Here is a 27,530-nt window from a genome sequence, read left to right as displayed (position 1 = left end):
GGATAGTGGAGTCAGAAACTTTAGGAACATTTAAGAAGCTACTGGATAGGCACATGGAGTACTTCGGGATGATAGGGAGGAAATAGCTTGATCTGGGTTTCAGACAAAGCTCGGCACAACATCGTGGGCCGAAGGGCCTGTTCTCTGCTGTACTGTTCTATGTTCTATATTTGAAGGGGAAGATTTGCAGACTGGAAACTCAAATCAAATTTCATACGAATATTTTACAATCATTCGATTTATCAGCACCTGAACACTATTAGCCTTTGAATGTGGAAGGAAAAATGTTTGTTCTGCCTGTGGGAAAAGGTTTCAAACATCAGTGTGACTGGAGAAGCAGCGAGACACACACACACACTGGAGTGAGAGTGTTCCAGTGAACTGACTGTGGAAAGAGCTTTAACCAGTTACACAGCCTGAAAAACATCACACCATTTATTGTCAGGTGAAATTGTACACGTGTTCTGTGTGGACGAGGATTTAACAGATCATCCTACCTGGAGAGACACAAAGACACCAGCACCATGGAGAAACAGTGGAAATGTGAAGACTGTGGAAAAGTTTGTAAAACCCCATCTCAGCTGGAAATTCATCGACGCTGTCACACTGGGGAGAGACCATTCATCTGCTGTATGTGTGGTAAAGGATTCGCTCAGTCATTTAGCCTGGTGTCACACCAGCGAGTTCACACTGAGGACAGACTTTTTAAATGCTCTGACTGTGGGAACAGTTTTAAGAGTTCTGAGGGTTTAATTCACCATCAACGGGTTCACACTGGCGAGAGACCATTCAATTGCTCTCAATGTGGGAAGAACTTCAGGCAAGTATCTCACCTCACTGAACACCTACGTGTTCACACTGGGGAGAAACCCTTCACCTGCTCCATGTGTGGGAAGGGATTCACTTGTGCTTCCCACCTCACTGAACACAAGCGTGTTCACACTGGGGAGAGACCATTCAGCTGCTCTCAGTGTGGGAAACATTTCAGGCAGTATTCCACCCTCACCGAACACAAGCGTGTTCACACTGGGGAGAGACCGTTTGTTTGCTCCTTTTGTGGGAAAGGATTTGTTAAATCATTCCATCTTCTTAGATACCAGCGCATCCACACTGGAGAGAGACCATTCACCTGCGCTGAGTGTGGGAAGGGATTCACTACAACATCTCACCTCAGTGAACACCAGAGTCTTCACACAATCTCTCACACTGAATATGTACGTGGCTCATGGATTTCTCGAGGCTGCAAATTAATTTAAAAGAGGAAAAAAAAACAGTGATAAACACAAAGGCAGGTTGTGAAATTGAACTGAATGAATCCGGTAATTTGTGGAGCCGGCACAAGGAAGAAGTGACTCCGGAAGCTGCTGGATTGTGATTAAAAACCCAAATGGTTTGTTAATGTCCTTCAATGCAGGAAACCTGCCACCCATCCAGATCTACACAAGAATTGAGCCTCAATGGGAGGAGAAAGATAGAGATGAAACAGGGAGGGAATGAACGGTAAGGACTTTATACATCTACAACTGGACAAGAACTTTGACAGAACCTGCCAAACCACAACCTTCACCAACTCAAAGGATGCAGGAAAACTATCACCTCCAAATGTCGTTTTCAATCTCAAATCTCAAAACAACTTGTAATCCTGAGGTAACCTGTATCCTCCTGCATTTAAGGGGCAATTTAGCATGGCCAGTCCACCTAACCTGTACACCTTTGGGGTGTGGGAGGAAACCGGAGCACCTGAAGGAAACTCATGCAGTCACAGAGAGAACATGCAAACTCCACACAGACAGTCACCCAAAGCTGGAATCGAACCCCGGGTCCCTGGTGCTGTGAGTCAACAGTGCTGACCGCTGTGCCACCCTGTGCCACTGTACTGTGTTGCTCGGAAATAAGTTTTAGGATTTTGGCCGAGTGATTGTGAAGGCAGAGCAGTATACTACCAAATCAGAATAGTGTGTGATTCTGAAGAGTAAATGCAGGTTATGGGGTCTCCATGCACAAACTGCCCTTATCCATGTTGGAGGAGAGGTTTGTAGTTTTGGAAGGTGCTGTCAAAGGAGGTTTAGCCAATTGCTGGTAATTCTAGTAATGTCCATGTTCCAGTTGTGAACTCGCTGGTGCCTCAGCAGTGTGGATGAACGACTGAATCCCTTCCCACACACTGAAAAATTTGAAATCTTTCTAAATGTAAATTTGATGAAAATCCCTGACAGAACTACTTTTTCCTTACTTGAAACACAGCTTTAAATGGTCCATTTGTTTCTAGAGTCGGTTCCATGAGCAACGCCTTCAACTAAACAAAATCAAAACACTGCAGCTGCTGGAAATCTGAAATGAAAAGAGAAAATGTTGGAAATACTCATCAGGTTAGACACAGCATCTATGGAGACAGAAACAGAGTTAATGTTTGCAGTCACTGACGCTCCTCTAATAAAACACATACCAATAGCTGCTGTTTAATGGGGCCATGGATCCCACAATCCCCTGTGCCCCAGAAACCACTCTATCCATCACACACATTTCCCATTATGACATTTCTGTGTCAAGAGGGCGAGCTGTTTAAAAGTTGTCAAGTTCCATTTTTGCGTGTTCATGTTCATTAAAGATACAGTTCGACTTCCCCCTCATTATGTATCAATTTCAGATACTTCGGTTGAGAATTTCCATTCCCCTACTTTCTGTTGGATAATGAATGCCTTGAGTACTTAGAAATCATAGAAACCCTACAGTGCAGAAAGAGGCCATTTGGCCCATCGAGTCTGCACCGACCACAATCCCACCCAGGCCCTACCCCCATATCCCTACATATTTTACCCGCTAATCCCTCTAACCTACGCATCTCAGGACACTAAGGGGCAATTTTTAGAATGGCCAATCATCCTAACCTGCACATCTTTGGACTGTAGGAAGAAACCCACGCAGACACGAGGAGAATGTGCAAACTCCACACAGACAGTGACTCAAGCCGGGATTCGAACCCAGGTCCTTGAAGCTGTGAAGCAGCAGTGCTAACCACTGTGCTACCGTGCCGCATAGGTTACAGTATAATTTGATCCCTAATGTTATTGACTGCACCCGTATCCGTAATTTTCACATCGCAGCAGAAAAAGCTCACTGTTCACAAATGAGGAGTTTCGATGGCGTGCGCTTTACCCACCATTCCTCGCGGTGGGAAATGTGCCCTATCCACAGCACGGTAGAGAGGTGCGCACGCGCAGTCAGGCAGCGTTTGGCGCATGTGCAGCGTGGATGATGGCAAGGAGAGACGTTCTTCTGTCTCATCACCAACGGTAAGGATGCGTAGACATGGAGGGAGGATTGGAACCGGCAGATGGACGGAGAGGGTTTCTAAATATCTGGTGAAGGTCTCAAACCTCTAATAGTAATCCGCAAGTCCCGTGTTTGTAGCTTCAGGTCTTTTTCCCGAGACGAGGCTCAGGTTAACAGCCGCCATCTTGATTCAGCAGGGAGCAGAGCGCATGCGCTAGTGTCTTGGTGACGCAACAGTGAGTGGGCGGGGCTTCAGCGTTTTCTGCTCCCAACCGGGTCCTAGTGACCGGAAAGCATCGCAAACTGAGCAACAGGTTTGAAACACCCACTCCCAGGGAAAAATGGAGTATGAAAGTAAGCTAGCAGGAACATAAAAACTGACTGTAAAAATTTCTATGGATATATAAAGAGAAAATAAAGAGAAGCACTGCTGCTTCACAGCTCCAGGGTCCCGGGTTCGATTCCCGGCTTGGGTCACTGTCTGTGTGGAGTTTGCACATTCTCCTCGTGTCTGCGTGAGTTTCCTCCGGGTGCTCCGGTTTCCTCCCACAGTCCAAAGATGTGCGGGTTAGGTTGATTGGCCAGGTTGAAAATTGCCCCTTAGAGTCCTGAGATGCGTAGGTTAGAGGGATTAGCGGGTAAATATGTGGGGGTAGGGCCTGGGTGGGATTGTGGTCGGTGCAGAGTCGATGGGCCGAATGGCCTCCTTCCGCACTGTAGGGTTTCTATGATTTCTATGAAAATGATTGACAAAATGTTAGAAATGGGAGAATTCATCACGGGGAATAAAGGGCCGAAGGGCCTGTTCCTGTGCTGTATTGTTCTTTGTTCGAGGGCCGAAGGGCCTGTACTGCGCTGTAATGTTCTATGTTCTGTGTTCTATGGATCTGTCAATCAGCCTCAACCAGCATATTCAGGATAATTGGGAGGGTGAATATTAGATACAGCAGAGTGAGAATGGAGGGAGAGTGTGTGGGATGGAGTTCACAGCTTTGGGGAATGAGAGAGGAAAGAATGTTCCAGAGAAACTAGAATTGTTCTGAATTTCTATCCTGTACTGACACTGATCACTTTTGTAAATTGTTTTTACAGGATATTGGAAGGGGAGGATTTACAGACAAATTTCAAACCAAACATCACATCAACATCTGACAGAGTCACTCAATTCATCGGGACCTGAATATTTCGACCTTTGATTCTCGAAGGAGAAATGTTTCTCTGTTCTGTGCTTCAAAAACTTTCATCATTTGTGTGACTTGAAAAGCACCGAGACACACACACACCTGAGTGAGAGTGTTCCAGTGCACTGAGTGTGGAAAGAGCTTTAACCAGTTACACAGCCTGAAAATACATCGCAGCATTCACAGTGGGGAGAGACTGTACCTGTGTTCTGTGTGAGATTTAACTGATTGTTTAACCTGGAGAGTCACAAGGACACCTGCACCATGGAGAAACCGTGGAAATGTGGGGACTGTGGGAAGGGATTCATTTCCCCATCTCAGCTGGAAGCTCATCGACGCAGCCACACTGGGGATAGACCATTCACTTGCTGTGTGTGTGGCAAGGGATTCAGTCAGTTATCGAATCTGCGGACGCACCAGCGAGTTCACACTGGGGAGAGGCCGTTCACCTGCTCTCAGTGTGGGGAGGGATTCACTCGGTTATCCAGCCTGCAGACTCATCAGCGAGTTCACACTGGGGAGAGACCATTCACCTGCTCTCAGTGTGGGAAGAGATTCACTCAGACATCCCACCTGCAAACGCACCAGCGAGTTCACACTGGGGAGAGACCATTCACCTGCTCTGTGTGTGGGAAGGGATTCACTGACTTATCCAGCCTGCGGGGACACCAGCGAATTCACACTGGGGAGAGACCATTCACCTGCTCTCAGTGTGGGGAGGGATTCACTCAGTCATCCGCCCTGCGGAGACACCAGCAAGTTCACACTGGGGAGAAGCTGTTCACCTGCTCTCAGTGTCTAAAGGGATTCACTCAATTATCCCACCTGCAGACACACCAGCGAGTTCACACTGGGGAGAGGCCATTCACCTGCTCTCAGTGTGGGAAGGGATTCACTGACTTATCCAACCTGCAGACACACCAGCGAGTTCACACTGGGGAGAAACCATTCACCTGCTCTCATTGTGGGAAGGGATTCACTCAGTCATCCACCCTGCGGAGACACCAGCGAGTTCACACTGGGGGAGGCCATTCATCTGCTCTCAGTGTGGGAAGAGTTTCAGAGCTTCATCCGCCCTGCTGAGACACCAACCAATTCACGAGTGATTCCAGTGGTTGGATTCTGCTGTCATTGTTTCTGCTCTCAGTTACACCCAGGACTGCATTTTGTTCATTCTCACAGTTGGTCACTGGGGAGGGTCAGAGGGTTTCTTTATGCTGGACTGGCCAGTCTCACAACTTTGCCTCCAGTGAGCTGATGCTCTTTGAGTCTTGTTGTGAATACCCGGTTTCAGATTTCACACGGATCACAGAGTGACAGGATGTTAGGAAGTTAAGACATGTTTAGTCAGCATTTATATTTGAAACACCGCCTAAATGCCCATCTAAGGCAGCGAGTTCCAGATCATTACCATTCGCTGCATCAAAATATTCTTCCTCACATCCCCCTCCACTGCATCTCTGACCCAAAACCATAAATCTGTGTCCCCCTCGTCCTTGTCCAATCAGCTAATGGGAACAGCTTTTCTTTGTCCACCTTATCTAAACCTGTCAGAATCTTGTCCACCTCTATCAAATCTCCCCTCAACCTCCTTTGCTCGAAGGGGAACAACCCCAACCTGACATCAACAATAAAGAACAAACTAACAGAATATCTTAATACCTGAAATCAAATGGGAATGTTGAAGTTCTGTTTTAACGATATTGTGAATATATTGTCCTGGACAATAAAGGAATTGGAATAACTCACCTTGGGTGTGGTTGAATGGAATATATCAATCTGGTATCCATCTACAGTCTAGTGAAAGTCTGGAATGTGTAGCTGGAAATCCCTCCTAACAGCACTGTGGGTGTACTTACACCTCAGGCATTGTAACAGTTCAGGAAGGCAGTGTTGGGGTTGACCATGGCCGAGGCAGCTACATACAGCCACATATTCTGTTATAATTGAAGGACTGCAGATTGAATGTGAGGCATTGTGGGACTGGACTATCTTGACCACATTCCTGTGACTGCTCAGTTTCTGCAATCACGGACCATTAAAGCTGCTTAGCAGGGCCCCAACAGAGGAGCTGGTGAGAATATTTACTCAGAATGAGTTAGAATTAAACTTATTCCAGCACCGGCTGGTGTTCAGTGGCTGAGATTCCCGAATCTGTAAAAAGGGGGTCTGACCAATCAACAAACGGTGATAGGAAGCTGACTAAGAAATTAAGAAGCCTTCTCAGGCATTGTTTAAATTATTTTATCATACATTTGTGATAAGAACTGTGAGAGACTTGTGACCCGATAGTCGGTGAAGTGATGGTATACTCCAAACAAGTAACACTGGACTGAAAAACGGACCTCTGAGAGTAGATTCTGATGGTTATAATCTTACCCAAGCATGGCCAGCGAATAATCAGAGCTCGAGTGGGTACCGGACAGGTCTCTTACCTGCCATTTGGAAACTAAGAACAAGAAACTTGTAGATAAAATTATTAGAGAATAGAGCCAACGTTTTGAGTCTGGAAGACACTTTGTAAGAGCTCTTATGAAGTGTCATGCAGACTCTATTCTCTCTTCACAGATGCTGTCAGACCCGCTGAGATTTTCCAGCATTTTCTGTTTTTGTTTCAGATTCCAGCATCCGCAGTATTTTACTTTTATGATAAAATGATTAGTTCTGATTGGAATCCCCACGACCCTCCCGCAAAACAGAGGGAGTGGTGGCAAAAGGGAGAAAAAGGATAAGGATGATAAAGTCTGGGTTCTGATTCTCCGAGCCCATGTAGAATTAACAAAATGAGTGAACCAGTTTATAAAGAACAGAAGTTACCCATCCCTAACAAAAACTGATCAAATAAAATAGGTTGAGGAATATAACAAAAAAAATTAATAGATGAAGTTTAAAATCATTTGTTTTGTTTTAATCTTGTGCAAAGTGATGTAATTGTGTGCCAAGTTTTTTCTGCTCACTCCCTACCTCTTTGGGCTCTGTAGAAAAGTTAACCCTTTCAGCAGACAGTTCATTTGTTTTTAAATCGCCTGAAAACTCATGTCTATTTTAGTTTATAATTGAAGATTTATGGGAATTGGCTCAGATGGACTTTTGACATTTTTAAAGTATAAAAAAGTGATCTTGAGAAGGCAATTTGGTAGAGAGAGGTGGAGGGAGATATGTTTACAGAGAGGTGTGGAGAGCTGTTGGTTTTACAAGTTATCCACGTTTTTGGAGCGGTCACTTCATGTCCTGGTCTGAGAGGGATGGAGAGAAGTCTGTTCAATTGTTAATGTTAAACTTTCTCTATTCACTGTTAATCAACAATCTGTTTTTTATCTTTCTGACTTGTTACATTTTTAATGGTGAATAAACTTTCTGAATTCACCATTTAAAGTATTCTTTCTTGCCGTATGGTTAAGACACTGGAACCTAGAACATAGAACATTACAGTGCAGTACAGGCCCTTCGGCCCTCGATGTTGCGCCGACCAGTGAAACCAATCTAAAGCCCATCTAACCTACACTATTCCAATATCATCCATATGTTTATCCAATGACCATTTAAATGCCCTTAATGTTGGCGAGTCCACTACTGCTGCAGGCAGGGCATTCCACGCCCTTACTACTCTCTGAGTAAAGAACCTACCTCTGACATCTGTCCTATATCTATCACCCCTCAATTTAAAGCTATGTCCCCTTGTGTTAGCCATCACCATCCGAGGAAAAAGACTCTCACTGTCCACCCTATCTAATCCTCTGATCATCTTATATGCCTCTATTAAGTCACTTCTTCTCTCTAACGAAAACAGCCTAAAGTCCTTCAACCTTTCCTCATAAGACCTTCCCACCATAACAGGCAACATCCTGGTAAATCTCCTCTGCACCCTTTCCAATGCTTCCACATCCTTCCTATAATGCGGCGACCAGAACTGTATGCAATACTCCAAGTGCGGCCACACCAGAGTTTTGTACAGCTGCAACATGACCTCATGGCTCCGAAACTCAATCCCTCTACCAATAAAAGCTAACACACCATACGCCTTCTTAACAACCCTGTCAACCTGGGTGCCAACTTTCAGGGATCTATGCACATGGACACCGAGATCTCTCTGCTCATCCACACTACCAAGTATCTTACCATTAGCCCAGTACCCTGTATTCCAGTTACTCCTTCCAAAGTGAATCACCTCACACTTTTCCGCGTTGAACTCCATTTGCCACCTCTCAGCCCAGCTCTGCAGCTTATCTATGTCCCTCTGTAACCTGCAACATCCTTCCGCACTGTCCACAACTCCACCGACTTTAGTGTCATCCGCAAATTTACTAACCCATCCTTCTACGCCCTCATCTAGGTCACTTATAAAAATGACAAACAGCAGTGGCCCCAAAACAGATCCTTGCAGTTCACCACTAGTAACTGAACTCCAGGATGAACATTTCCCATCAACCACCACCCTCTGTCTTCTTACAGCTAGCCAATTCCTGATCCAAAATCAGCCTCAATCCCATGTCTCCGTATCTTCTGCAATAGCTTACCGTGGGGAACCTTATCAAACGCTTTACTGAAATCCATATACACCACATCAACTGCTTTACCCTTATCCACCTCTTTGGTCACTTTCTCAAAGAACTCAATAAGATTTGTGAGGCACGACCTACTCTTCACAAAACCGTGCTGACTATCCCTAATCAAATTATTCCTTTCTAGATGATTATAAATCCTATCTCTTATAATCCTTTCCAAAACTTTGCCCACAACAGAAGTAAGGCTCACCGGTCTATAATTATGAGGGTTGTCCCTACTCCCCTTCTTGATCAAGGGGACAACATTTGCTATCCTCCAGTCCTCTGGCATTTTTCCTGTAGACAATGACGACATCAAGCTCAAAGCCAAAGGCTCTGCAATCTCCTCCCACGCCTCCCAGAGAATCCTAGGATAAATCCCATCCGGCCCAGGGGACTTATCTATTTTCACACTTTCCAGAATTGCTAACACCTCCTCCTTATGAACCTCAATCCCGTCTAGTCCAATAGCCTGTATCTCAGTATTCTCCTCGACAACATTGTCTTTTTCCTGAGTGAATACTGATGAAAAATATTCATTTAGCACCTCTCCTATCTCTTCGGACCCCACGCACAACTTCCCACGACTGTCCTTGACTGGCCCTAATCTTACCCCAGTCATTCTTTTATTCCTGACATACCTATAGAAAGCTTTAGGGTTTTCCTTGATCCTACCTGCCAAAGACTTCTCATGTCCCCTCCTGGCTCTTCTTAGCTCTCTCTTTAGGTCCTTCCTGGCTAACTTGTAACTCTCAAGTGCCCTAACTGAGCCTTCATGTCTCATCTTTACATAAGTCTCCTTCTTCCTGTTCACAAGAGATTCAACTTCTTTAGTAAGCCATGGTTCCCACGCTCGATCACTTCCTCCCTGCCTGACAGGTACATACTTATCAAGGACACGCAGTTGCCGTTCCTTGAACAAGCTCCACATTTCAATTGTGCCCATCCCCTGCAGTTTCCTTCCACATCCTATGCATCCTAAATCACGCCTAATCACATCATAATTTCCTTTCCCTCAGCTATAACTCTTGCCCTGCAGTATATACCTATCCCTTTCCATCGCGAAAGTAAACGTAACCGAATTGTGGTCACTATCACCAAAGTGTTCACCTACCTCCAAATCTAACACCTGGCCTGGTTCATTACCCAGTACCAAATCCAATGTGGTCTCACCTCTTGTTGGCCCGTCTACATACTGTGTCAGCAAACCCTCCTGCACACATTGGACAAAAACTGACCCATCTAAATTACTCAAACTATAGCTTTTCCAGTCAATATTTGTAAAGTTAAAGTCCCCCAGTACAACTACCCTGTTACTTTCGCTCCTATCCAGAATCATCTTTGCAATCTTTTCCTCTACATCTCTGGAACTTTTTGGAGGCCTATAGAAAACTCCCAACAGGGTGACCTCTCCTTTCCTGTTTCTAACCTCAGCCAAAACTACCTCAGTAGACGAGTCCTCATCAAACGTCCTTTCTGCCACCGTAATACTGTCCTTGACTAACAATACCACACCTCCCTCTCTTTTACCACCTTCCCTGATCTTACTGAAACATCTAAACCCCAGAACGTGTAACAACCATTCCTGTCCCTGCTCTATCCATGTCTCCGAAATGGCCACAACATCGAAGTCCCAGGTACCAACCCATGCTGCAAGTTCACCCACCTTATTCCGGATGCTCCTGGTGTAGAAGTATACACACTTCAAACCACCTTCCTGCCTGCCGGTACACTCCTGTGACCTTGAAACCTTATTCATGACCTCAATATGGGCATGGGCAATAAATGCTGGCCAGCCAGCAATGCCCATGTCCCCCGATTAAATAATTGAAAAAGAGGAGCACCAGTAGTTAAAGTTTATTTATTAGTGTCACAAGTAGGTTTACATTAACACTGCAATGAAGTTACTGTGAAAATCACCTAGTCACCACACTCCGGTGCCTGTTCGGGTACACTGAGGGAGAATTTAGCACGGCCAATGCACCTAATCAGCACGTCTTTCAGACTGTGAGAGGAAACTGGAGCACCCGGAGGAAACCCACACAGACACCAGGGGAGGGGGGGGGGGGGGTGGGGAGAATGTGCAGACTCTGCAGACAGCGAAGGTTTACCAGGCTGATTCCGGGGATGGCGGGACTGATGTATGAGGAGAGATCGACTAGGTTAGGATTGTTTTCGCTGGAGTTCAGACGAATGAGTGGGGATCTCATAGAGACTTATAACATTCGAACAGGATTAGACAGGGTAGATGCAGGGAGGATGTTCCCGATAGTGGGGGAGTCCAGAACCAGGAATTACAGACAGGATTCAGGGTAGACCATTTCGGACGGAAATGAGAAGACATTTCTTCACCCAAAGAGTGGTGAGCAAATGGAATTCATTACCACAGGATGCCAAAGTTGATGCCAAACATTGAATGTATTCAAGAAGCAGCTGGATAGAGGACTTGGGGAAAAAGCAGGATTAGGCTATTGAGTTGGATGATCAGCCATGATCGTAATGAATGGCGGAGCAGGCTCGAAGGGCCAAATGGCCTCCTCCTGCTCCTATGTTTCTATGTTACTATGCACCATGGACTGTGAGACCCGACCTGGTCGAACAGCCGAACGTTGTATTGGCAGGTTTTATTTTCACTTTTCAAAAGCATTGTGTTGGTCAAGTATGACAAAGAACGGGACAACATTTCAAAGTGCCTTGGTTCCCAAAGCGCAGTACTATTCAGGTTCTCAGGCCAGGTCTACACTTGATTAGTCAAAGCAAACAGTACAGACACTTCAAAATGATTATTCCCATCAAATCCCTCCAGTGCAGAAGGAGGCCATTCGGCCCATCGAGTCTGCTCTTGACAGAGCATCATACCCAGGCCCGTTACCTATTCCCGTAACACCGCATATTTAGCATGGCCAATCCAACTAAGCTACACATCTTTGGACACTAAGGGGCAATTTACAATGGGCAATCCACCCAATCTGCACACCTTTGGACACTAAGGGACAATTTACCATGGCCAATCCACCCAGCCTGCATATCTTTGGATACTATGGGACAATTTTGCATGGCCAATCCACCTAACCTGCACATCTTTCGGACACTAAGGGGCAATTTAGCATGGCCAATCCCCCTAACCAGCACATCAATGGACAGAATGGGACAGATACAAAGAACAGCGCAGAGCAAGAAATCCGAAAGGGCGGCTAAAAAGAAGCTGGAAAAGAAATTGGCTGGAGATTTCAGAATCAATCCCAAAGGTGTTACAATTATGTTCGGAAAAAAGAGGCCTATGGTTAAAAGATAAGCGGGATATTATCCATGAGGTCTACAGGGTGGCACAGTGCTTCGCACTGCTGCCTCACAACTCCAGGGACCGGGGCTCGATTCCTGGCTCGGGTCACTGTCTGTGTGGAATCTACACGTTCTCCCCGTGTCTGCGTGGGATTCCTCCGGGTGCTCCGGTTTCCTGCCACGGTCCAAGGATGTGCAGGTTAGGTGGATTGGCCATGCTAAATTGCCCCTTAGTGTCCAAAGATGCGCCGGTTAGGTGGATTGGCCATGCTAAATTGCCCCTTAGTGTCCAAAGATGCGCCGGTTAGGTGGATTGGCCATGCTAAATTGCCCCTTAGTGTCAGGAGGATTAGCAGGGTAAATGTGTGGGGTTACAGGAATAGGGCCTGGGTGGGATTGTGGTCGGTGCAGACTCGATGGGCCGAATGGTTTCCTTCTGCTCTGTAGGGATTCTCACGAGGCTGGTGGCCTTTACAAAATCCTGGGACATTCACGGCACAGGAGGGCATACCAGACTACCGAGGTCCCGTGTGGCCCATACTTCCTTTGAGCAACCTAAGTGTTAGTAACAATCACAGGGAGGACAAACGAGGTAAGTGAATGTCTTCCAACTTTTATTTAAAATGGCACCAATCAGAAAAGTACATTTGTGGAGCAGCCTTTCCGAAAGCAACAATCTTGTGACTGAATTGATTACAGAAGTAGGGAGGTTATGCTTCAGAGCATTGGTGAGACCACATCTGGAGTATTGTGGACAATATTGGTGAAGCCACATCTGGAGTATTGTAGATAGTATTTGTGAGACCACCGGGAATGGGTTCGACAGGAGTTTTGGCTTATGATCGGGACCTTTGACCTGTGTTCCGAATCTCAGCAATCTGGGCTTGGGGTTTAACGACTGGACTGGAGACAGACAGAGAGAGGGAGACAGAGAGAGAGAGAGAGGGAAGGAGATGGAGAGAGAGGGAGATGGAGAGAGAGGGAGGGAGAGAGAGGGAGACAGAGAGAGGGAGAGAGAGGGAGGGAGACAGCGAGGGAGACAGAGAGACGGAGGGAGACAGAGAGAGGGAGGGAGACAGAGAGAGAGGGAGACAGAGAGATAGAGGGAGACAGAGAGAGGGAGACAGAGAGAGAGAGAGAGGGAGATGGAGAGAGGGAGACGGAGAGAGGGAGGGAGAGAGGGAGACAGAGAGAGGGAGACAGAGAGAGGGAGACAGAGAGAGGGAGAGAGAGGGAGGGAGACAGAAAGAGAGGGAGACAGAGAGACGGAGAGAGAGAGGGAGACAGAGAGATAGAGGGAGACAGAGAGAGAGCGGGAGACAGAGAGAGCAGGAGACAGAGAGAGAGGGAGACAGAGAGTGAGGGAGAGAGAGAGAGGATGAGAGAGAGAGAGGGAGGCAGAGACAGAGAGGGAGGAAGACAGGGGGACAGAGAGGGAGTGAGACAGAGACCGGGAGAGAGACCGGGAGAGGGACTGAAAGAGGGACTGGGAGAGAGACCGGGAGAGAGAGAGAAAGACGTGCTGGTTAGGCGCATTGGCCATGCTGAAGTCTCCCTCAGTGTACCCGAACAGGTGCCAGAATGTGGCAACTAGGGGATTTTCACAGTAACTTCATGGCAATGTTAATGTAAGCCTACTTGTGACACTAATAAATAAACTTTAAACTTTAGAGAGTGAGGGCGAGAGAGAGAGAGAGAGAGAGAAAGAAGTTTAAAGTTTATTTTTTAATTCATGTTACAAGTAGGCTGACATTCACACTGCAATGAAGTTACTGTGAAAATCCCCGAGTTGCCACACTCTGGTGCTTGTTCGGGTACACTGAGGGAGAATTTAGCTTGGCCCAATGCACCGTAACCAGCACGTCTTTCAGACTGTGGTAGAAAACCGGAGCAACCGGAGGAAACCCACGCAGACATGGGGAGAACGTGCAGACTCTGCACAGACAGTGACCCAAGCCGGGAATCGAACCCGGGTCCCTGGCACTGTGATGCAAAAGTGCTAACTTCTGTACCACCATGCAAGACACATCAAGGGAGATAGACAGAGGGAGGGAGACAGAGAGAGAGAGAGAGAGGGAGAGAGACAGCGAGAGAGAGAGAGAGAGAGAGGGAAGGAGACTGAGAGAGAGAGAGTGGGAGGGAGACAAAGAGAGAGAGGGAGACAGAGAGAGAGGGGGGAAGGAGACAGAGAGAGGGAGGGAGACAGAGAGAGAGGGAAGGAGACAGAGAGAGAGAGGGGGAGGGAGACAGAGAGAGAGAGGGAGACAGAGAGAGGGAGACAGACAGAGAGAGAGGGAGGGAGACAGAAAGAGAGGGAGAGAGACAGAGAGAGAGAGAGCGAGAAGGAGGGAGATAGAGAGAGAGGGAGACAGACAGAGAGAGAGGGAGGGAGACAGAGAGAGAGACAGAGGGAGACAGAGACACAGAGAGGGAGACAAGAGACACAGAGGGAGGAGGAGAGAGAGGGGGGGAGACGGAGAGGGGAGACACAGGGAGAGGGAGAGGTGGGGAGACACGGGGAGATGGAGAGAGGGAGAGAGACGGAGAGAGACAGAGAGGGAGAGAGACAGACAGAGGGGGAGAGACAGAGAGAGGGAGAGACAGAGGGAGGGGAGGGGAACACTGGAGAACCTGGGATTGGAGGAGTGCAGAGATCTCTGAGGATTGTGTGTGGCTGGAGGGGATTCCAGGGATGTGCTTCCCACTGGGACACGGAGTGCTGGATGAGGTGAAGTTTCTGAGGGAGGAATGATGGACGGTGATATCCGGGAGAGATGTGGAATAGTCGAGTCCGGAGGAGACGGAGGTTTCTCTGCAGCCTTCGATGGGCCAGTCGAGCCGAGGCACGGTTGCCTTTATTTTTTCGCCCTCTCGGTCGGGACCGAGGAGGAAGCTTCTGGAAGGCGATGTCAGGGGGGCTTTCACACGCTCTGCTGCTCCTGGCATTTCTGCCCCTCGGAGTAGGGGTCAGTCTCGATGTGAAGGATGAGTCCCAGACCCACCGGCCTCACCTCTTCCTCCTCGACTACTCCATCTGAAATAGCAGCAGACAGAGCGGGGTCACCGGGAGAGAGTTAACATCACCCACACAGACACAGACAGACAGGGGCACACACAGAGACACACAGACACAGACAGAGCGGGGTCACTGGGTGAATTAACATCACCCACACAGACACAGTCAGAGAGACAGAGACACACACACAAACAGAGCGGGGTCACTGGGAGAGAGTTAACATCACCCACACAGACACAGTCAGAGAGACAGAGACACACACACAAACAGAGCAGGGTCATCGGGAGAGACTTAACATCCATCATACACACAGACATAGTTAGAGAGACAGAGAGACACACACAGAGACACACAGACACAGACAGAGCGGGGTCACTGGGTGAATTAACATTACACACACAGATACAGTCAGAGATACAGACACAGACACACCGGGAGAGAGTTAACAACTCTCACACACACACAGACACACACACAGACACACACACACACACAGATGGTTCCAGGGATAAGGAACTTGAGTTATGGGGGTAGATTGGAGAATCTGGACTGTTCTCCTTGGAGGAGGAGAAGGGAAGGTTTCCAATCCTCTCTCCAGCCCCTCCTTACCTGTCCCTGTGAGTCTCCCTGCATCCTGCTGATCCAGGGAAGCAGCTCCAGTTGAGTTCGGAAGAAGCTGCGGTCTGGCCGCCCCTCGCTGGCACAGCGGATCTCCTGGGTGCCCCCGGTGAGTGGCTCTCTGACCCGCAGGCTGACCTCGGCCGCCCAGACCAGCCGCTCCTTTTGGTGGCCCCGGGACGTCCTGAGCCGAGTACGCTGGTTGTCCAGGCGCACCAGCCTCTCCCTCACCTGCTCTGGCCGGATGCCCAGCCCCTCCAGGGTCACCTCTGGGTGCAGGAGGGCATCGGCCCCCTCCTCCCCCAGCCAGAGGGGGAGCGCCAGCACGTAGGGAATGGGCACCTGGAGCTCTGCCCGCTGCAGCGTCTCCATACCAGGGCAGGCAGAGGGCAGCACAGGGAGAGAAAGAGCGACGGGCAGAGAGCGGGCCAACTTTCTCCTGGGGAGCCGACATGCAGACCCTGCCCTTTAAATAAGGAACTCCCTCCCCCTCTCTCTCTCACTCCCTCCCCCTCTCTCTCTCACTCCTTCCCCCTCTCTCTCTCACTCCCTCCCCCTCTCTCTCTCACTCCCTCCCCCACACTCTCTCCCTCCCTTCCCCTCACTCTCTCCCTCCCTCCCCCTCACTCTCTCTCCCTCCCTCCCCCTCACTCTCTCACTCCCTCCCCCTCACTCTCTCCCTCCCTCCCCCTCTCTCTCTCCCTCCCTCCCCCTCACTCTCTCCCTCCCTCCCACTCACTCTCTCTCATTCCCCCTCTCTCTCTCATTTCCCCTCTCTCTCACTTTCCCTCCCTTTCCCCCCCTTCCCCTCGCATCCCCTCCTTCCCTTTCCCTCCCTCCCTTTCCCTCTCTTTCCCTCCCTCTCTTTCTCTCCCTCTCTTTCCCTCCCTCCCTCTCCTTCCCTCCCTCTCCCTCCCTCTCCTTCCCTCCCTCTCCCTCCCTCTCCTTGCCTCCCTCTCCCTCCCTCTCCTTCCCTCCCTCTCCTTCCCTCCCTCTCTCTCCTTCCCTCCCTCTCCCTCCCTCTCCTTCCCTCCCTCTCCCTCCCTCCCTCTCCTTCCCTCCCTCTCCCTTCCTCTCCTTCCCTCCCTCATTCCTCTCCCTCCCTCTCTTTCCCTCCCTGCCTCTCCCTCTCTCTCTCTCGTTCCTTCTCTCTGTCTTGTTTCCTCTCTCTCTCTCTCTCTCTCTCGTTCCCCCCTCTCTCTCATTTCCCCTCTCTCTTGTTCCCTCTCTCTTGTGTTCCCTCTCTCTCGTTCCCTCTCTCTTGTTCCCTCCCTCCCTCCCTCTCTTGTTCCCTGCCTCCCTCCCTCTCCCGCCCTCCTTCTCTCTCCCTCCCTCTCATTCCCTCTCTCTCTCTCTTGTTCCCTCTCTCTCTCTTGTTCCCTCTCTCTCGTGTTCCCTCTCTCTCGTGTTCCCTCTCTCTCGTTCCCTCTCTCTCTTGTTCCCTCCCTCCCGACCTCTCTTGTTCCCTGCCTCCCTCCCTCTCCCGCCCTCCTTCTCTCTCCCTCCCTCTCATTCCCTCTCTCTCTCTTGTTCCCTCTCTCTCTCTTTCGTTCCCTCTCTCTCTCTTTTGTTCCCTCTCTCTCTCGTTCCCTCTCTGTCTCTCTCTCGTTCCCCCTCTCTCATTCCCTCCCTCCTTTCGTCCCCGTTCTTCCCTCCTTTGCTCTCCCTCTCCATCTCCCTCCCTGTCTCTCTCATTCCCCCCTCTCTGATTCCTCCCCTCTCTCTCTCATTCCTCCTCTTTCTCTCATTCCTCCTCTCTCTCTCGTTCCCCCCTCTCGCTCTCTCTCTCATTCCTCCTCTCCCTCTCTCTCTCTCTCGTTCCCCCCTCCCTCTCGTTCCCCCCTCTCGCTCTCTCTCTCGTTCCTCCTCTCCCCCTCTCTCTCTCGTTCCCCCCTCCCTCTCGTTCCCCCCTCCCTCTCTCTCTCGTTCCCGTCTCTCTCTCTTTGTTCCCCGTCTCTCTCTATCTCGTTCCCCTCCCCCCCCCCCCCCTCTCGTTCCCCCTCTCTCTCTCTCTTTCTCCCTTTTGACACATTTGTAAGACATTTCACATTGCCCTCACATGTTCGTTAAATGAAGGGGAGGGGAGGGGTGGACGGGTGAGGGGAGAGTGGGGGGAGTGACCTCTCAGGAGGCTGACAGACTGCAGAAGGCACAGGGGTCGCTCAGCAGAAACACATTGATGTCACTTTTCAAAGCCTCCAGCCAAGGATTTGCCATTTTCAAATTGTTCACTCCCCCTCCTATTCCAAATCGAAATTGGAGTTCAGAAGAATGAGGGGAGATCTTATAGAAACATATAAGATTATGAAGGGAATAGATAAGATAGAAGCAGGGAAGTTGTTTCCACTGGCGGGTGAAACTAGAACTAGGGGGCATAGCCTCAAAATAATGGGAAGCAGATTTAGAACTGAGTTGAGGAGGAACTTCTTCACACAAAGGGTTGTGAATCTGTGGAATTCCTTGCCCAGTGAAGCAGTTGAGGCTACCTCATTGAATGTTTTTAAGGCAAGGATAGATAAATTTTTGAACAATAAAGGAATTAAGGGTGATGGTGAGCGGGTGGGTAAGTGGAGCTGAGTCCACAAAAAGATCAACCATGATCTTATCTTAAGGAAATTTGGCATGTTAGTAACAACTCTCACCAACTTTTACAGATGCACCATAGAAAGTATTCTTTCTGGTTGTATCACAGCTTGGTATGGCTCCTGCTCTGCCCAAGACCGCAAGGATCTACAAAAGGTTGTGAATGTAGCCCAATCCATCACGCAAACCAGCCTCCCATCCACTGACTGTGTCTACACTTCCCGCTGCCTCGGCAAAGCAGCCAGCATAATGAAGGACCCCAAGCACCCCGGACATTCTCTCTTCCACCTTCATCTTTCAGGAAAAAGATACAAAAGTCTGAGGTCACGTACCAACCGACTCAATAGCAGCTTCTTCTCTGCTGCTGTCAGTCTTTTGAATGGACTTACCTTGCATTAAGTTGATGTTTCTCTACACCCTAGCTATGACTGTAACACTACATTCTGCACTCTCTCCTTTCCTTCTCTATGAACGGTATGCTTTGTCTGTATAGCGCGCAAGAAACAATACTTTTCACTGTATCCCAATACATGTGACAACAATAAATCAAATCAAATATTGAATGGCGGAGCAGGCTTGAGAGGCCAGATGGCCTGCTCCTGCTCCTGCTCCTAGTCCCCCCACCCACCTCCTCGCACTCCAGGCACGCTCGACACAGAGCCCTCCACCCACTCCTGTTCACCCGCCCAGTGTAACCCAAACAGACGCCGGAGTGTTGTGACTCAGATTTTCACAGTAACTTCATTACAGTGTTAATGTAAGCCGACTTGTGACAATAATAAATAAACTTTAAACAGTGTTTTGGCCTCAACTACTTTCTGCGGCAAAGATTTCCACAAATTCACCACTCTCTGGCTGAAGAAATTTCTCCTAATCTCTGTTCTAAAGGATCGTCCCTTTAGTCTGAGGTTGTGCCCTCTATTTCTAGTTTTTCCTCTTAGTGGAAACATCCTCTCCACGTCCACTCTATCCAGGCCTCGCAGTATCCTGTAAGTTTCAATAAAATCCCCCCTCGTCCTTCTAAACTCCAATGAGTTCAGACCCAGTGTCCTCAACCTTTCCACGTACAACAAGCTCTTCATTCCAGGGATCATTCCTGTGAACCTCCACTCGACCCTTTCCAAGGCCGGCGCATCCTTCGTTAGGTACGGGGCCCAAAACTGCTCACAATACTCTAGGTGTGGTCTCACCAGAGCATTATACAGTCTCAGATACCCGCCCCCGAACCGGTGAAAAAGTATCTTCTCAAATACCCTCTAAATTTCCTGCTCCTGAGCTTAAATCAATGTCTCCCCTGCTTATTGACCCTTCAACTAAGGCAGCCTGGTGGCGCAGTGGTTAACTGCGCCAGGAACTCAGGTTCGATTCCCAGCTTGAGTTACTGTCTGCGCAGAGTCTGCATGTTCTCCCCGTGTCTGCATGGGTTTCCTCCGGGTGCTTTAGGGTGGATTGGCCATGCTAAATTTTCCCTTAGTGTCCAGATGTGTAGGTTCGGGGGATTGGCCATACTAAGATGCCCCTTAGTGTCCAAGGGTGTGCAGGTTAAGTGGATTAGCCGTGCTAATTTGCCCCTAGTGTCAGGGGATTAGCAGGGCAAATGTATGGGGTTATGGGGATAGGGCCTGGGTGGGATTGTGGTCTGTACAGACTCGATGGGTCAAATGGCCTCCTTCGATACTGTAGGGATTCTATGATTCTAGGTGGCCCCCCTCCCCCGCTTGGCGATGGAATTGATGAGGCCAGCTTGGAGGTAGGGTGGTGGGGGGAGTTACGGGCCAATAAACACGGCACTGACAGCAGGCTGGCTGGTAGCAGCTGGGTGCTGAATCCTTGGCCGAGGTGCAGAGTCTTGGCTCAGGCTGACTCGGAGGAATCTCTGGACTGTTTGCCCCTCCCCCTTCCCCCCTCCCCGAGCCGGGCTCGATGCAGTTCCTCACCTCACTGTGACAAATATTCTCTGGCTGGGAATGAGCTGAGTTAGGAGCTGCAGATTCAGGGAATTCATAGCGAGAGACACTCACGTGTGTGTGTGCATGTGTGTGTGTGTGTGTGTGTGTGTGTGTAACAGAAATGTGTGTGTAATGTAGATCCCACTGTGTGTCAATCTGTAAAAGTAAAAGTATTTATTAGTGTCACAAGACAGCTTACATTAACACTGCAATGAAGTTGATAGATTGAGTTGTATGGAGAGGCTGGATAGACTGGGACATTTTTCTCTGGAGTGTAGGAGGCTGAGGAGTGATCTTATAGAGGTCTATAAAATAATGAGGGGCACAGATCAGCTAGATAGTCAATATTTTTTCCCAAAGGTAGGGGAGTCTAAAACTAGAGGGCATAGGTTTAAGGTGAGAGGGGAGAGATACAAAAGGGTCCAGAGGGGCAGTTTGTTCACACAGAGAGTGGTGAGTGTCTGGAACAAGCTGCCAGAGGTAGCAGTAGAGGCGAGTACAATTTTGTCTTTTAAAAAGTGTTTAGACAGTTACAGGGGTAAGATGGGTACAGAAGGATATGGGTGAAACGTGGGCAATTGGGACTAACTTGGGGGTTTAAAAAAAGGGGTGGCATGGACTAGGTGGGCCAAAGGGCCTGTTTCCATGCTGTTAACCTCTATGGCCCTGTGAAAATCCCCTAGTCACCACACTCCGGCATCTGTTCGGGTACACTGAGGGAGAATTTAGCACGGCCAATGCACCTGACCAGCACGTCTTTCGGACTGTGGGAGGAAACCGGAACATTCAGAGGAAACCCACGCAGACACGGGGAGAACGTTCAAACTCCACACAGACAGTGACCCAAGCCGGGATTCGAACCTGGGTCCCTGGTTCTGTGAGGCAGCAGTGCTAACCACTGTGCCATCGTGCTGCCTCTCTTCCGCTCCCTCTCACTCTCTCTTTCCCTCTTAATCACTCTCATTCACCGTATACTCTCCGTACTTCACTCTCCTTCACATCCAGCAGTCTCATTCACTGCTCTCTCTCTCTCTCTCTCTCAATCAGTCTCTCAATCAGTCTCTCTCTCTCTCAAACACCCTCTCTTTCTCTCTCTCTCTCAACTGCTCTCTCTCTCTCTCACTCCCTTATCTCACCCTTCCTCTCATTCCCTGCTAACTGTGTGTACGTCTTTGTGTGTGTGTGTGTGTGTGTCACACTGTCTGTATATCTCTGTGTGTCACTACGTGTACATCTGTGTGCGTGTGTCATACTATGTATATGTTTGTGTTTCACACTGTGTGTCTATCTGTGTGTGGGTGTCACACTGTGTGTATATCTGCGTCTGTGTATATCTGTGTGCATGAGTCACACTGTGTATATCTGCATATGTGTCACACCATGCATACCTATATGTGTGACACTGTGTGTATATCTGTGTGTCGCAGTGTATGTCTATCTGTGTGTGGGTGTTACACTGTGTCTGTGTATATCTGTGTCTGTGTATATCTGTGTGTGTGACACTCTGTATATATCTGTGTGCGTGTGTCACACTGTATATCTGCATATGTGTCACACCATGTATACCTATATGTGTGACACTGAGTGTATATCTGTGAGTGTCACATTGTGTGTATCTATGTGTGTGGCATACTGTGTATATCTGTGTGTGTCTCTCACTGTGTGTATATCTGTGTGTGTCACTGTGTGCATATCTGTGTGTCACACTGTGTGTCTATCTGTGTGTGAGTGTCACACTGTGTGTATATCTGTGTGTGTATATCTGTGTGTGTGACACTGTGTGTATATCTGTGTGTGTGTGTGTGTCACACGGTATGTGTCACTGCGTGTATATCTGTGTGTGGGTGTCACACTGTGTGTCCATCTGTGTGTGGGTGTCACACTGTGTGTCCATCTGTGTGTGGGTGTCACACTGTGTGTATATCTGTGTGTGTAACACTGTGTGTATATCTATGTGTATGTGTCGCACTGTGTATGTGTCACTGCATGTAGATCTATGCGTGTATATCACACTGTGTTTCTATCTGTGTGTGTGTAACACTATGTATATATCTGTGTGTGTGTATATGTGTGCATGACACTGCGTATATCTGTGTGTGTATGTCACACTGTGTGTATACCTCTGTGTGTGTGTCACACTTGTGTATATCTTTTGTGTCACTGTGTCTCTGTCTGTGTGTGTCACTGTGTGTATATCTATGTGTCACTGTGTGTATATCTGTATGTGTGTCACTATGTGTATATCTGTGTGTGTCACTGTGTCTCTATCTGTGTGTGTGTGTCACAGTGTCTATATCTATGTGTCACTGTGTATATATCTGTATGTGTGTCACTATGTGTATATCTGTGTGTGTCACTGTGTCTCTATCTGTGTGTGTGTGTGTCACTGTGTGTATATCTATGTGTCACTGTGTGTATATCTGTGTGTGTGTGTCACACTGGGCCCGATTTTACCATTGCCTCGCGCCTGTTATCGGGCGTGAAAACATGATGAAGTCGGGTGTGAGGCCATTAACGCGATCCGTGCCCGCATCCGTGCAGGTGGCCACTTTACTGAAACCCGGGAATGGCGGCGATCCGCTTCACGCCCAAAACAGGCGCAATGACGATTTAAATGCATTTGCACGCATTTAAATTGAATTAACGAACTGCCCGCCCAACTTTATCAGCATTTCCCCCTTTACCACCGAGTTTGCAAATCTGGAACAGCGTCGTAATGAACCTTCTAAATAATAGTCTGAGTCGGGCGCTCCAGCTGCTGAAGAGCGCGTTCAGAGCTTCCAACGGCTCTCTGACTCAGATCAGTGGTGGGGCGGGGGGGGGGGGGGGGGGGCGGGGGCGGGGGAAGGAGGGAAGCCAGACCATTCTCTGGGGGTCGGGGGGTGGGGAGGGATGAGTGAGGCCAGATCGTTGCCTGAGGGGGAGGGGGTGAGTGAGGCCACACCATTCTCTGGCGGGGGGGGGGGGGGGCGGGGGGGAGGGGAGTAAGGCCAGTTCTTTGTTTGATTTATCGGCATTTGATTTCTTTATTTATTTTTCAGTGATTTTTGTGTTAAAATTCGGAGGTTTTTTCCAAAACCGTAAGTAGGCCCAGGAGAAGCCTGGGAAGGCTTTTGGAGGGTTTAAAAGCAGGTCACACTTTTGAGCGGGCGGTGTCGGGAGTGGACAGCGTAGTGAGCAGGGAGCAGAGTGTGAGCTGTAAGGACTTTGGCTCACAGGGCTTCGGCGGAGGCGAGGAAGGTTATTTGTTTTTCTTCTGTTCCCCTCCTTTTTGTTTGATCTTCCAAAAACTAAAAAAGAAATGGCACGTATGAGTGGGAGGCCAGTGTACTGCATTTGGTGTGAGATATGGGAGTTCCTGGAGACGACTTGCCTCCCGGAAGTCCATATCTGTGCCAGATGTGTGGAACTGCAACTCCTGAGGGATCGTGTAAGGGAGCTGGAGCTGGAGCTGCGGCTCGATGACCTCAGTTTAATTAGGGAACATGAGAGATTAATAGATAAAAGTTATAGTCAGGTAGTGACACCAGGGTCTCGGAAGGAAGACACGTAGGTCACAGTTAGGAGGGGTAATAGTTAGAAGGGTGATGTGCCAGAAAGTACCCCAGTGGCAGTCTCCCATAAAAGAAAGGGATGGGCAACAGATGGGATAAGGGAAGGGAGTGAGCAGTCTGTGGAGGGATCCCCTGTGGTTGTCCCCCTGCAAAATAGGTATATTGTTTTAGATTCTATGGAGGGGGATGACCTTCCAGAGGTAAGCCACGAGGACCAGATCTCCTGCACGGAGACAGGCTCAGGGGTCCGGAAGGGAAAGAAGGGGTTTAGGAGAGCGATAGTGGTGGGTGCTGATTCACCATCAATCAAGCAAAAGACTAGTTGTATGCAAGACAAATAGGCTTTTATTCACAAGAACTTGGAGCCATCCCTATTGGAGATCTGGCCTGTACTAAAGGCTAGAGGGAGGAGCCACCGCCTTTATACCCGGACCAGGGGGAAGAGTCTTGGGCGGAGCCGACAGGGATGTACCACAAATACAGGTAATAATAGATACTAACTAACAGTGGTTAACCACAACAGATAACAGATAACAGTGGTTTACCACATTCACCCCCTGTTTAAAAAAGAGTCCATCGGGGGTGAGGCAGAATGAACAATATTTACAGGTTCAGTCTATCCGGAGGCTTGCTCTGCCACTGCGATCACCGTAGTGCCGGTTCCGATGTAGGTTCAGGTCGCGGTGTTGTTTCAAGCACCAGGAAGTTGTTGTCATCCGTAGTCTCGTCCGATCGTCGAGTGCGTGGTGACGACTCCTGGGGCTCAGATGAGCTGTATATGGGGGTGAGAGGAGTGAATAGTGGTTCTGATGTGGTAGGGACAAAGTTGGGGATTGGGGGTGAGGGGTTGGGGGCCATATTCGTCCCTGAGTCACCTGCGGGTGCGAGGTCACGGATAAATACCGTGTCCTCCCGCCCATCAGAGTACACCACATAGGCGTACTGGGGGTTGGCGTGGAGGATTTGAACCCTTTTGACCAGGGGGTCAGACTTACGGGTCCTGACATGCTTCCGAAGCAGGACAGGGCCCGGGTATGCCAGCCATGATGGTAGTGAAGTCCCCAAGGAAGACTTCCTGGGGAACATGTACATCCGTTCGTGGGGAGTGGCATTGGTTGCCGTGCACAAGAGGGACCTAATGGAGTGTAGTGCCTCCGGTAGGACCTCTCGCCAGCGGGTGACTGGAAGGCCTTTAGACCGTAGCGCCAGTAAAACGGTCTTCCAGACTGTTGCGTTCTCTCTCTCTACCTGTCCTTTTCCCCGGGGGTTGTAGCTAGTAGTCCTACTTGTGGCTATACCTTTGGAGAGCAGGTACCGTCGCAGTCCTTCACTCATGAAGGAGGATCCCCGGTCGCTATGGATATAGCTAGGGAAACCGAACAGAGCGAAGAGGCTGCGCAGGGCCCTGATGACCGTGGCTGAGGACATTTCTGGGCAGGGAATAGCGAAGGGGAAACGTGAATACTCGTCAATGACATTGAGGAAATATATGTTGCGATCAGATGAGGGGAGGGGGCCTTTGAAGTCAATGCTTAGGCGTTCGAAGGGGCGGGTGGCTTTTATGAGGTGTGCCCTGTCTGGTCGGTAGAAGCACGGCTTGCATTCCGCACAGACCTGGCAATTCTGAGTTATGGACCTGACATCCACAACGGAGTAGGGCAGGTTTCGGGCTCTAATGAAGTGAAAAAACCTGGTGACCCCCGGGTGGCAGAGGTCGTTGTGGAGAGCCTGTAACCGGTCCACCTGCGCCCTGGCACATGTTCCACAGGACAGGGCGTCTGGTGGCTCATTGAGCTTCCCAGGGCCGATACAAGATATTGTAATTGTAGGTGGAGAGTTCGATCCTCCACGGCAATATCTTGTCATTCTTGATCTTGCCCCACTGCGTATTGTTGAACATGAAGGCAACTGATCGTTGGTCTATGAGTAGGGTGAACCGTTTACCAGCTAAATAGTGGTGCCAGTGCCATACAGCTTCCACTATGGCTTGGGCCTCCTTTTCGACAGAGGATTGTCGGGTTTCAGGGCCTTGGAGGGTTCGTGAAAAGAAGGCCACGGGTCTGCCCGCCTGGTTAAGGGTGGCGGCTAGGGAGAAGTCAGATGCATCGCTCTCCACTTGGAATGGGATGGATTCATCTATAGCGTGCATCATGGCCTTCGCGATGTCAGCTTTGATGCGGTCGAAGGCCAGACGGGCCTCTGCCGTCAGGGGAAAAGAGGTGGATTTTATGAGCGGACAGGCTTTATCCGCATAGTTGGGGACCCACTGTGCATAGTACGAAAAGAAACCCAGGCATCTTCTCAGTGCTTTGAGGCTAGTGGGGAGGGGAAGTTCCAGGAGGGGACGCATACGGTCGAGATCGGGGCCGATGACCCCATTCTCCACTACGTACCCGAGGATGGCGAGGCGGTGTGTACGGAACACGCACTTCTCCTTATTGTAGGTCAGGTTAAGGAGGCTAGCCGTGTGCAGGAATCTGTGGAGGTTGGCATCGTGGTCCTGCTGGTCATGGCCACAGATGGTGACATTATCCAGGTACAGGAAGGTGGCCCGCAGTCCATTCTGGTCTACCATTCGGTCCAGTTCGCACTGGAAAACCGAGACCCCGTTGATGATGCCAAAAGGGACCCTAAGGAAGTGGTAAAGACAACCATCCGCCTCGAACACCGTATATTGGCGGTCCTCCGGGCAGATAGGGAGCTGGTGGTACGCCGACTTCAAGTCAATAGTGAAGAACACCCGATATTGTGCAATCTGATTGGCCATGTCAGATATGCGGGGGAGAGGGTACACGTCCAGCTGCGTATATCGGTGAATGGTCTGACTGTAGTCAATGACCATTCTGTGTTTCTCCCCAGTTCTAATGACTACCACTTGTGCTCTCCAGGGGCTGGTACTGGCCTCGATGATCCCCCCCGTGAGGAGCTGCTGGACTTCGGACCTGATAAAGGCCCCGTCTCCAGCACTATATTGCCTTCTCTTGGTGGCGATGGGCTTGCAGTCAGGAGTGAGATTCGCAAACAAGGAGGGAGGGGCGATTTTAAGGGTCGAAAGACTGCAGGTGGTGCGCGGTGGGCAATTTAGATGCCGCTGATTGCAAACGGAGAGCGGGGGAAAAGGCCCATTAAACTGTATAGGGACACTCTTCAGATGGGTAATGAAATCTAGCCCCAGGAGTACAGCAGCGCAGAGATGTGGCAGCACGAGGAGCCTGAAGTTATCGTATACTGTGCCCCGCACCTTCAGGGTCACCACACAGTACCCGAGGACATTTACAGAGCGGGACTGCGATGCCATGGAGATTGGTTACTTGACGGGCCACACGGGAAGGGTGTATCGATGCACTGTATCAGGGTGGATGAAGCTCTCCGTACTCCCACTATCAAACAAACAATGCTCCCTGTGCCCGTTTACCTCAATGTCCATCATGGACTTAGCGAATCGATGAGGCTTGGACTGGGCCAGGGTAACCGATGCCACCGTTGAATCCTGCAGATAGCCATAGGGGGCTGATGAGGGTGGAGATGGC

At 49.4% G+C, this 27,530-nt stretch overlaps 1 protein-coding gene across 2 annotated transcripts; it reads left to right on the top strand.

Moving 5' to 3' along the window:
* The first annotated feature begins 3,234 nt into the window (after positions 1 to 3,234).
* LOC144487345 (uncharacterized) lies at positions 3,235 to 7,821 on the top strand. Of its 2 annotated transcripts, none has more exons than XM_078205428.1 (2): positions 3,235 to 3,293; positions 4,366 to 7,821. In XM_078205428.1, exon 2 carries the CDS (start codon positions 4,719 to 4,721, stop codon positions 5,535 to 5,537), a length of 819 nt encoding a protein of 272 aa, XP_078061554.1. In that variant the 5' UTR covers positions 3,235 to 3,293; positions 4,366 to 4,718; the 3' UTR covers positions 5,538 to 7,821. The 2 variants fall into 2 exon arrangements, with proteins under 2 accessions (XP_078061554.1, XP_078061553.1); XM_078205427.1 differs by having other exon boundaries at positions 3,235 to 3,368.
* The last annotated feature ends 19,709 nt before the right edge of the window (positions 7,822 to 27,530 follow it).

The sequence above is a fragment of the Mustelus asterias genome, unplaced genomic scaffold, assembly GCF_964213995.1.
Source record: "Mustelus asterias unplaced genomic scaffold, sMusAst1.hap1.1 HAP1_SCAFFOLD_751, whole genome shotgun sequence".
Classification (NCBI taxonomy): Eukaryota; Metazoa; Chordata; class Chondrichthyes; order Carcharhiniformes; family Triakidae; genus Mustelus; species Mustelus asterias.
This window is presented reverse-complemented; position numbering and strand designations above follow the sequence as displayed.